Source organism: Prunus persica, chromosome G6 (genome assembly GCF_000346465.2).
Source record: "Prunus persica cultivar Lovell chromosome G6, Prunus_persica_NCBIv2, whole genome shotgun sequence".
In the NCBI taxonomy this organism is placed as follows: Eukaryota; Viridiplantae; Streptophyta; class Magnoliopsida; order Rosales; family Rosaceae; genus Prunus; species Prunus persica.
Genome location: NC_034014.1, coordinates 1,752,188 through 1,763,907, shown reverse-complemented (window position 1 = coordinate 1,763,907; position 11,720 = coordinate 1,752,188). Strand labels below are relative to the sequence as shown.

General features: G+C 38.4%; 2 protein-coding genes across 2 annotated transcripts; both read left to right on the top strand.

Moving 5' to 3' along the window:
- On the top strand, positions 7,125-10,474 carry LOC18772695. Its single transcript, XM_007205062.2, has 4 exons — positions 7,125-7,984; positions 8,796-9,079; positions 9,225-9,452; positions 9,650-10,474. The coding sequence occupies exons 1-4, from the start codon at positions 7,561-7,563 to the stop codon at positions 10,175-10,177; spliced, it is 1,464 nt and encodes a 487-aa protein (XP_007205124.2). The 5' UTR covers positions 7,125-7,560; the 3' UTR covers positions 10,178-10,474.
- LOC18772122 (histone H3.2) lies at positions 10,902-11,639 on the top strand. Its single transcript, XM_007206069.2, has one exon. The coding sequence runs from the start codon at positions 11,064-11,066 to the stop codon at positions 11,472-11,474; it is 411 nt and encodes a 136-aa protein (XP_007206131.1). The 5' UTR covers positions 10,902-11,063; the 3' UTR covers positions 11,475-11,639.

Genomic DNA, 11,720 nt, shown 5'->3' with positions numbered 1-11,720 from the left:
TACATACATATATATATATCTCTCTCTCTGTGTGTGTGTATATATAAAATACCATAGCCACTCGTCTATACTATTTATTAAAGATAATTTTGTAAAAAATAAATACAGTAAAACCTCCCGGTTATACTATTTTTAAAAGAAATTAGAGAAAAATCTAGTATAGCCGCACGGCTATACTATTTATTAAACAATAACTAAAAACCGTTGAAAAGAATTTATTTCCAACTGAGTATAGCCGTGCGGCTATACTATTTTTAATATAAAAAGGGAACCCCCATTTATTTGTCGCCACGTGTCAAAACAGATTTACTTTTTAAATAAATTAAAAAAGCACGGAGTATAGCCGCCCGGCTATACGGTTTTTAATAAAAAAAATTCGCAGTATAGCCGCGCGGCTGTACTTTTTAAAAACATTGTTTTTAAAAGGGGCTATTCCCTTTAATACCAAAAAAAAAAAAAAAAAAGGACCCTCCTAGTTCCATTAGTTTGTCCCTTATAAATATTAAAAGGCGTATATGATATTTTCATATAATTGTTATAACATATGTTATTCTTATTCAATAATATGTGAGAATTATTTGTATAATATGCGAATTTTGTGCGTCTTACTGAAAATTTTGAAAACAAAACGTGTATAAAGCATCACAAATACGAACGTACAAGTACAACACGACTATTGTATGTTTGCTTTTTAAAAAACGTGAGGCGTGTATAGAACAGGAATGTTTTTTTTGAAAAATATGTACGTACATACATATATATATATATATATCTCTCTGTGTGTGTGTATATGTAAAATACCATAGCCACTCGTCTATACTATTTATTAAAGACAATTTTGTAAAAAACAAATACAGTAAAACCTCCCGACTATACTATTTTTAAAAGAAATTAGACAAAAATCGAGTATCGCCGCACGGCTATACTATTTATTAAAGAATAACTAAAAGCCGTTGCAAAGAATTTATTTTTAAATGAGTATAGCCGTACGGCTATACCATTTTTAATATAAAAAAAAGGAAACCCCATTTATTTGTCGCCACATGTCAAAACAGTTTTACTTTTTAAATAAATTAAAAAAGCACGGAGTATAGCCGTGCGGCGGTACTATTTTTAAAAAAAGGTTGACCTTCTTTCGCTATTGCGCCACGTGTCAAAAAAAGTATAGCCGCCCGGCTATACGGTTTTAATAAAAAAATTCGCAGTATAGCCGCCCGGCTATACGGTTTAAATAAATTGTTTTTAAAAGGGGCTATTCCCTTTAATACAAAAAAAAAAAAAAAAAAAAAGGACCCTCCTAGTTCCATTAGTTTGTCCCTTATAAATATTAAAAGGCCTATATTATATTTTCATATAATTTTTATAACATATGTTATTCTTATTCAATACTACTATGTGAGAATTATTTGTATAATATGCGAATTTTGTGCGTCTTACTGAAAATTTTGAAAACAAAACGTGTATAAAGCATCACAAATATGAATGTACAAGTACAACACGACTATTGTATATTTGCTTTTTAAAAAACATGAGACGTGTATAGAACATGTATGTTTTTTTGAAAAATATGTACATATATATGCCCATCTTTTGATTATTTAAATATAGCCATTAGCCCAACTAATTTGGTATTTAACCGAAGGTTATATCCACATGCCACTCAATTGGGCCACTTGCATAGTTGCCAATACAAATTATTCTATTTCCAAGAGTAAGTCTTATAAAAACCTCCAAGGAACTCTAGTGTTCCAATGTGGGAGCTCAAACATGTTTGCAAAACGTTGGAAAACCAAGAAAACTATTATGTTTCCACACACATTATTTGTCCTAAAGAATTGCATGCTAAGTTGGTGTGTTCTTGGTAATTGCTTCACTTTTGAAACAACACTTTACATGAAGAATACTATCACCTCTCTTACTACTATACTCATACTTTCCAGGTACTAGCAGTCTTTCCATTAACTGTAATCTAAGACCGTACTTGTTCTAAAGAGTCTTTTTTAATTTTGGGATCAGATAATGTGTCTGATCTCTAAATGTACATTTTGTGGATCTTATTAGTTAATGAAGAGGACAATCTATAGCTCTAGCTGTATAAATAGGCACTCTCTGATATGTCATTGTAATACTCTTAACTTAAGTGATGTGAGAGTGCCAATCATCTTAAAAGTCATACACAAGTTAACTTACTTTTCCTGTAATGTGCAGGAAGGATGCAAGGGCTTACTTTATATGGTGCTTCATGCGCGTGTTGTCCTAGACTTGTGTGAACAGCTTGAACAGGAGATAAGTTTTGAACAGGTTGAAGGGGACTTTGACTCATATAGAGGTAAATGGGTTTTTGAGCAGCTAGGAAGTCATCACACACTATTAAAGTACTCTGTGGAATCGAAAATGAGCAAGGATACTTTTCTTTCTGAAGTCATCATGGAAGAGGTTTGTGTTATTTGTGCAATCATTAACCATCTCTTTCTAAATTAGGAGGGAGGAGAATTGGGTTTTGTAAGCGTTTAAGAGTTGATGGTGGAGAAGATGCAGAGATTATGAGGGAGGAGAGTGGGTATGGCTGGGTTTTGCAAGGAAGACGACGCTCGCTAGTTGCAATTGGAGAAGAAGATAAGACTCTCGCGGAGAAGACGACGCTCACTGGGTTTAGCAAGGAAGACGACGTTCGCTGAGTTTTGCAAGGAAGACGACGCTCGTTGGCTTGGTACTACGAGCCCTCTGCCCCACGCATCTAACCAGCTCGCGTGGTTCACCGGTTCCACCGACTAGACTCTTAGAGTGATTCAGTCGATACACAGTTGAGTAGGCCGATCACGAACGCTACGGGTGTAGGAGCGATCGTGGTCAGGGAAGGCTAAGACGGTGCCTCGCATATGGGTAACAAGAGGGCGCTTATGCCCCGATGGTGGGGCCTTATGGGGAAGGGCCCAGCCCAATAGGGAGTTTAGTACACCCCGCCAAAACGGCTCTGAAACAAACAAAAAGGTGCGTGCCGCACTCACGAGGGACTACCAGTGATATACTGGAGGAAGGTGGGAATGACGTCAAGTCCGCATGACCCTTATGGGCTGGGCCACACATGTGCTACAATGGCAATTACAATGGGAAGCAAGGCTGTAAGGCGGAGCGAATCCGGAAAGATTGCCTCAGTTCGGATTGTTCTCTGCAACTCGGGAACATGAAGTTGGAATCGCTAGTAATCGTGGATCAGCATGCCGCGGTGAATATGTACCCGGGCCCTGTACACACCGCCTGTCACACCCTGGGAATTGGTTTCGCCCGAAGCATCGGACCAATGATCACCCATGACTTCTGTGTACCACTAGTGCCACAAAGGCTTTTGGTGGTCTTATTGGTGCATACCACGGTGGGGTCTTTGACTGGGGTGAAGTCGTAACAAGGTAGCCGTAGGGGAACCTATGGCTGGATTGAATCCTTCGCGATGGAAATGACCTCTTCCCCCAACCCAAACCCAACAAAGGGCAAGCACCTACTCCTAACAAAATGAAAAGCAGCGAGCTCCGCAACAAAAGCGAAGCAAGGGCTACTGGGGAAGGCGGCGGAAGGAACTGATTGACCTAAGTAAGTAGGCATGTATGGCACTTTCGGAAGGGGGAATCAGACTAGGCTGTCACTGTTCTAGAAGAGGAAGCGTAGCTGGCACGAATTGAATCGATAGCAGGGTAAGGAAAACCCTTAGGAAACCACCCGTTATTGCATTCATTAAGAGTGAAAGCTGAAAGTCTCTTTCTAGTATTAAGATGGAAAGCCTGCCCTAGGTAAGGAAAGGGAGGAAAGTTAGTAACTAGGGCTTACGCTGAAACTCAAATCTACGATGGATCAATTATTCATTTTATGAACGCTTCAGTTTAGTGTCACCATACTAAAAGCATCGAAAAGGCGGTTTTTCAGCATTCAAATAAGCCAATTAATCGACTTTGAATGTGACGTGGATACGGTTGAGATTCATTCATAGGCTTTAGGTGATTAAGCTGGTCAAGTTGAAGGGGAATAACTTCCCAAATTAGCATCAGCACTAGCCAAAGAAAAGCTAAAAGAGGACGTCCTATGGCCAAGGGAGAAGGAGAAGCGCAAGAAAGAAGACGTAATAGATAGACGGACGCCCCCCCTTTGGCCTGGATTGTGACCCCGGAGACATTTTTTCAAAGTAGACTTCCTGCTGACACACTTGCATCCATGGATGCGCCACTCTGCCGGATAGAGGATGAACCACGGTCTTGCATTGGGCAGTTTTTAATTTTTTTAATTTTTAAAATTGTCAAATAAAAAAGTTAACGGAGTTAACTCCCTGTTATGTTAGTTGACACGTGTTAGCAAATTAGAGAGGGAACACCAATTTGGGGATGACTCACTTTACAATATTTGTCCTTTGTATAAATTTCTATTGCCTTTTTCTCAAAATCACAATGTCAAGATCATTTATGTGAATAAATCAATCAAATTAGAGACCATGTAATAATTTATATATATATATCATCTAAATAGATGGTTCATCGTGAAGACCTTAATTGTTACCAAAATTGTCGAGTCAGTCAATACATATGGATCACTAAATTATCTCAATTTGATTGATTTTTTTTTTTTGTTAAATAAAATCTTTATATTGTGATCTAAGAAATGAACACTTCCAATTATAACTTGCTTAACATGGTGTGCACCCCTGGGAGATTATTAAGCATTGTTCAAAAGAAAAATATTATAACTAATAATTATAAAAGTGTACTTAGCCAAAATCTTAGAATGGGCGTGAGTGTTTAGGGCAGCATACTATTGTTGAGCCCATATGAACTTGTTAAATAATAATGCTCAAACCTATCGTAAGCTTAATTTTATTGCCGATGCTTTGTCTGCGCTAGGAGCATTGGTTTTGGTTTTGGGATTCATCTTTATGAGACGGTTCCTAATTTTCTAAAGGATATTTTGTATGCTGATCAGGGGCGTTTCTAGCCTATGGCAGGCTGGGCTCATGCCCGGCCAAATTTTAGATAAAAATTTCTTACCTACACTACGTATATCCCTCGCTTAAATTAAGCATATACAAATCTTTTTTCTTTCTTTTCCTTCCCTCTTCTCTCTCTCTCTCTCTCTTCATTTTTTTCCTTCTCTCTTCTCTCCCTCTTTTTTTTTTCTTTCTTTTCCTTCTCTCATTTCTCCTTTCTCTTTTTTTTTTTATCGTTCTTTTCCTTCTATCTTCTATCTTCTCTCCTCTCTCTCTTTTTCTTTTTTCTTCCTTTTCCTTCTCTCTTTTTGTTAAAAAAAATATTACCTACACTACTTATGGTTATTAATTTTTTTTGTCTCACACAAACCCCAAGCCCGCCTATAATTTTTTTGTGTCTCGCACAAAGACAAATGTCTCAGAAATTTCAGAAATTAGTTTTTGTATTTGTAGATATAGATGTATTTGAGGGTAAGGCTCATTACGTCCCCCTCACTATGTGTATTTTTTTTATGTTTATTAATGAAATTCACTCATACCGTCAAATTTAATATATTAGTTTTGTTTGGTCGGCTTTCGAATTATGGAACTGCCACTGATGTTGATGCCATGGGTGTGTCCAGGCATCATTTTGTCGCTACTTAGGTGTTGCTGTACTGGGCTTTTAGCCCACCTTGTTACAAAAAAGTAAAAAATAAAGCTCAAACCTAAGATTAAAAGGCTTCAAATTGAGTTTGTCCAATATTAAGACACTTTAAACTGTGAATCGTTATAATATTTTAATAGTGTGTGTGAGAAACTCTCTCTATCTTGTAGTTTAGACAATTGCTTACTTTCAAAAAATAATTATCGTCATTTATTCATCATTTGACAACGTCATGCATGTCCCTCAAGCTCTCAGAAGTGTCATACCATTTGTCGATATGGAGAATATGGTTGGATGGTTAGTCCTTTGGAAGCTTCCACAGGCATTATATTTGAAAATTTCAAGGTGGTGTGTAATGTGCAAGGGGTCCCACTAGCACTATATATAGCGTTATCTCTTGACCAATATTTTTGTGCTTTATCCCAATAATAATGATGGTGAGCCAGAGATTTAGATTATTTAAGCCAACTTGATATGTTAAACTTTAACTTGCATCTGGCTGGACAGAGTCTTATAGCACTTGTGTGTGCCAAAGTTTTGAGAGAATTAAATAGTAATTAAAGAAGTGTTTGTTGTTGGTATAAAATTATCACGGTGAAATTATAGAATACTATGATAAATTTTCTTATTAAAATCAAACCAAGAAAAAATTCATCAAAATAGTGAAAAGATTATGAGCAAATTGAACAAGTAAAAGTGTAGAACAAAGACGTAGGCTACCCGGACGCAACCATTAAATGGAGGGACCATAAGTAGAACTATATGAAACTTTTCTTAGGAAATCTACGAACTACAAATATTTATTAAAGCTTGAAGGGTCAAGGTCCCAGGACGATGGCTTTGCCCTCTGCCCTCTGCCCTCTTCTCTCTGCCCGCGGTCCCCTGCCCCCTTCTTCTTCTTCTCGTTATTTACGTTATTATATATTTTATGATGAGGAATATTGACTTATGAAGAGAAAACCAAGAATTTTTCATTTTCATTTTTACAACTAGTGCATGAAAAGTGCACGGGCCGATGCAAACCTAACCCCATCAAAAATTTGATTCCAAATTATATATTACAAACTTAAAAGTTCTCTTCGACCAAAAAACTTACAAGTTCTCTCGCTTATGATAGAATCAATTGTATTTTTTTTAAATATAAAAAAACCTTAGAATAAAGGATGAGTATATGACTTTTAGAATTATAATAAAGGAAGAGTTTTCTTTTGTCATAAAAAACGAAAGGGCTTGCGAGTGGAATATAGCACTTGATTAAACTCTTTCATCATCATTTGTGTGGGCAGAAGTTTGAAACTTTTAGATACTCCTTGAATATTCGTGTAAATCTCAATCCCCCAATCGCTTCCATTCCAAAGAAGAAGAAAAAAAATGAAAGGGCTTGGAGCTCTATAATGTAGTTTTTACTACCAGGTATCAAGGTAAATCCCAGTACCATGTTCTTATCCAAATTCCATATATAATAATACCCAGTTGTGAAAAAACTAGCAAATTAAAAAGAAAAATAATATTATGACACAGAGAGTGCAGCTGAAGAAGAAATATCATATCATAAACCTTAAAATTTCAACATAGCATCATTAGCTAGGAAAAATGATAAGTTAGGATCATTTTATTATATTCATAGTATATGATATGATAGTGATATTTATTTTATGTATACAAAATATTGGAGAAAATTCAGAGAAATTGAGTTTGAGTGAAAAACAAAACCACAAACCTCCAAAACACCCCCTCCCCCCTTCAAATTCATTGACTTTTACTCATTTGCCCATCACTTCCAATATTTCAAAATCATCTCCTCTAGCCTTTTTCCTTCATCTCTCTCTCTCTCTCTCTCTCTCTCTCTCTCTCTCTCTCTTTGTCTGTGTCTCTGAGGTATGCATATTTACAATAGGAATAACATTTACATATAAAAGCGTCAAACGCACCGTATCAAGCAGAGATCATGACCATGGACCGACCGCAACCGAGCTCAGACTCCCCCACCCGAGAGCCGAAATCCCCTCTGGTGCTGTCCATCGAATGCCTCAAAGGCAGCTCGAAAGCCGACGAGTGGACTGGAGACATGCTCCAGACCGCAGACATCGTCGAGGAGCTCCGCATCGGCAGCTCCGTCACCGTTAAGTCGCCGTTTAAGAACGGAAAGAGCGGCGTCCAGAAGATCCTCCACGCCTCCTTTAAAGCCAAGGACACTTCTATCCTCGTCAAAGTCCGACGCGGCCGAGACGAGTTCGCGGAGTTGCAGGCTTGCATCGTCCCGAACGACTCTGCCGGTCGGAGCAAGCAGTACATGCTCAGGTCCATTGCCGACCCCAATTATACCGTCGGCTTCTGCGATCGCACGGAGGCCGACTGCTTCGAGCTCCAAGGTACCATTACCCATCATCACATTGACTTTTGCGTTGACTAACTATTACTTTGCTTTTTCCTTTTTGTAATTCATGTGAAAAACAATTATACTAGGCAAAAGATAATTTTTGATCAAGGTAGTGTGTCGGTTTTACCACTCTAGTCCCGTAGTTTTAATTTTGTAAATTTAGATTTAAAATTCCTCATAATTCAATGATATGTTGTAAATTTTGTCAAATTCCTTTTAATTTTGTACAAAATTTCATTCCAAAACAACCTTCTACATCATGCATATTATATAAGAGAGTTGAATAGAAATTTGACATTTTGCCTTTGTATTTTGTTACTGCTGTGGTGGAAATTATCTATTTATTAATTGGGCCACTTGGTGATATTTTTTTGGGCATGCGTTTCGTTGTATGAAAGCAAAACCACCTTTAGAGGCAGCACACAACAACTTCTCCACGTGGAGACTCGTGACTTTTCTTTTCGTAGAAAATTAGAAACTGACATGACCTAATTTGGTGCTACACACACAGCTTTTAATTTATTCATTCACTTCGGCCAACTTCCATTCACATCATTACAATAGTTTGGATATTGGACTAATATTGTACATGTGCATTACATTCCCACTAGGAAGAGAAGAATGATGTGATGATGGTGATATGAGTAAAATTATGTCCCATCAATTAATTGTTCAATTCAACTTTTATTGTTTAATTAAATAATACTAGTACTGTTCCATGATCACTTCAAAAAAAAAAAAAGTATGAAATAGATGATGAGTTGAATGCATGCATGGTGCATGTGTGTTTGATACATGTGCAGCTTCAAGGAACTCGAGGATGGTGAGTGCACTGACAACAGGTAGGCTTCAAGATGGGTATGTTTCATATCCATGGGAAAGGAGAATGCAGGAGATGCTAGCAGTTCCCCATTCTAGTTGCTTTCTATCTGTCCTCTTCCTTCCAAAGGCTTCGGATCGATCTGCTTCTCGCTACAACGACTTGGAGGACACCCTTGCTAGGGCTAATGTCTGGCTCATTGCCTCCCAGGCCTCCGGCGTCCCCGTCGTCTTCATGAACATCCAGACTGAGTCCCTCCTTACAAAGGTATTTTAATGAAGATCTTTGATTATGTGGCACAAGTAGGGCTATTTTAACTTTTATAGGTGTTTCAAAGTTAAAGTTCCAGTTTGAGTTGAAGAGTGTAATAGATGTGTGTGTTTTTGGTTTTGTTGCATTGCATTTATGACAGATTTCTGGAGAGACAGCTTCTTCCACTGTAAATGCAGGGTCATTATCTGACTTAGCTGATCTTGCAAGCGCAAGCTTATATGGTTTTGAAGATTACCATGGGGTTGACATTGGTGTAGTCCGAGCCGTTCGACTTTGGTATGCTCCTCTTGGGGGTGAAATCCCTGTTGAGGTCAAATTACAAGAAGGTGATTTTAAGCTTGGCTTCGCCATTAGCCGCACAGAAGAGGTAAACATATATTTACATTAATTAACTTTCTTGCGGCTTGTTGATCATATTATGTGATAGTTGATGTATCTGTTTAGTTACAACAATTGCGTGTAACAAGTGAATCCTATCTGTCAGATAATATGATCTGACCAATGTGGTAAAAAATGTGATTCCTTTAGGATTACTTGATAAATCGTACCTATTGTCATTGGCAGGGGTTTATATACATTTCATCAGTCGTAGATGGTGATGAAAACACGCCTTCAAGCCGATCGGGGCTGAGCAATTTGTACAAGGAAGCAATGGAGGCATCAAGGCTGCTGGTGGTCTCAAGGGTCTCAAACCAGAAGGTGCTCCCTTGGATGGTTTCTTCAACCGGAGCAGTTCGATGCTTCGACACCATTTCTCTCAGCCAGAAGCTCTCCCTCCACCGGCACGCCAAGGTTCCTATTTCCATGCATGTCTTCATGTGGGATCGAGCCGTCGTTTCTCCAAGTGCAGGCCAAACCAGGTTCAGGAGCAGCGCCTCTCCCCCGCCAATCATCCCATTGCCGCCTGAGGTTCAATTGGCTAGACAACCAAATGAGAACCAAATACAACCTCTTCCACAAGAAGTGTTTGAAGATGAAAGTAGCAGTGAAGGTGTCTCCCAGAGATTATCAGAGGTCAGGCTTGAGAGAGATACAGCTGGAGAATCCTCTTTTAGGTTCCATGATTTTGCACTTTCTAGCAATTGGGTATGATTTTTTTTTTTTGCTCTTCATTTTGTGATGTGATGTGCTTTTTCCTTATTTTGTTCTCCTTCTCTTTGATTATTGTTAACTTGTTATGCAATAGAGGTCTTGCAAATAGGCACCCCTTAGTTCAATTCAGAGAATAGAAATATACATATTATAGAACAATATCACACAGCAGGATTTCTAAATCATGTATAGCTAGAGAAATGTAAGTCATAATTCTTATCTGGGTGTATGTACATTTATGAATTATGTGAAAGCAAGTGGAGATCTTTTTTCGATGTGATCGTAACATCATCAACATATATATTGTTAATACATTAAAGTAATAACGTATGTTTTAAATATTTTCTTTTGATTTACAGCCCATTGTGAACCCTAATAAAAATCAATTGGAACGAATCTCCATTGTCTTGGGTTTAATAATAATCGAGATTTTAGATGCATAATTTATTATGATTTTTTCTTTTTTCATTTTTCTGGGCCAATTTATTGGAAGAAATTTCAAGGGGCTGTTTTAAGAGTAGAATGGCCTGCTGTTGATATTGGAGGCACTAAGCCCAAAAACAAACAGCCCATGCTTTTACCATCTTTAAAAAAAAGGCTAAAGCACGCTCCCATTGGCTGGTTCTTAGTGCTACGGATCGAGGAACCACGGCCCTCGATTTGAAGATTTATCAACGGCTCAGATTCCCGCCTCTCCTCCTCCAAAAATTTTCACAGGAAACACAAAATTTCGAAGTTCCCGCGATTCCACTCCCCAAATCAGCAATTAAATACCCCGCAAAGCTTCCACCATTTCCATCGCATCTAAATCAAGTTTCTCCAATTTTCTCGAGAAACAAACACAGTCAATCAAAATCCTTCAGACCTTCGATTTCGTTTTTTCTCAATGGCTCGTACCAAGCAGACTGCTCGTAAGTCCACCGGAGGGAAGGCCCCTCGCAAGCAGCTGGCAACAAAGGCTGCTCGGAAGTCGGCTCCCGCTACCGGAGGAGTGAAGAAGCCTCATCGTTTCAGGCCAGGGACTGTGGCGCTGAGAGAGATCAGGAAGTACCAGAAGAGCACTGAGCTCTTGATCCGCAAGCTTCCGTTCCAGAGGCTTGTGAGAGAGATTGCTCAGGACTTCAAGACCGATCTCCGGTTCCAGAGCAGCGCCGTGGCGGCGCTGCAAGAGGCGGCGGAGGCCTATTTGGTAGGTCTCTTTGAGGACACCAATCTCTGCGCCATTCATGCCAAGAGGGTCACCATTATGCCCAAGGACATCCAGCTTGCTCGTAGAATTAGGGGGGAGAGGGCTTAGAAACCCGAAATCTAGGGTTTTGGAATTAACAGTATGTAGTAGATTCTTCATGCTTTTTGATGGGATTTGGAAGTGGATATGTAAAGTTTGAATCTTGAAGGTTGAATGGTAAATCTTTGCTTGCTAATTGAATTCCATGCTTAAATTGACTAGTTTATATTTGAAGACTGAATTGGTTTTGTTGAAATATTTTAATATTCAACCTTCTTCTAGACATGAATTATTTTAATATTTCAAAATAAATGT

Excerpts from the sequence above, each read along its gene's own strand:
- LOC18772695 (XM_007205062.2), top strand. The coding sequence starts at position 7,561 with ATGACCATGGACCGACCGCAACCGAGCTCAGACTCCCCCACCCGAGAG. Across the intron at positions 9,080-9,224 it reads CTGAGTCCCTCCTTACAAAG|ATTTCTGGAGAGACAGCTTC; the intron begins GTATTTTAATGA and ends CATTTATGACAG. Across the intron at positions 9,453-9,649 it reads CCATTAGCCGCACAGAAGAG|GGGTTTATATACATTTCATC; the intron begins GTAAACATATAT and ends TGTCATTGGCAG.
- LOC18772122 (XM_007206069.2), top strand. The coding sequence starts at position 11,064 with ATGGCTCGTACCAAGCAGACTGCTCGTAAGTCCACCGGAGGGAAGGCC.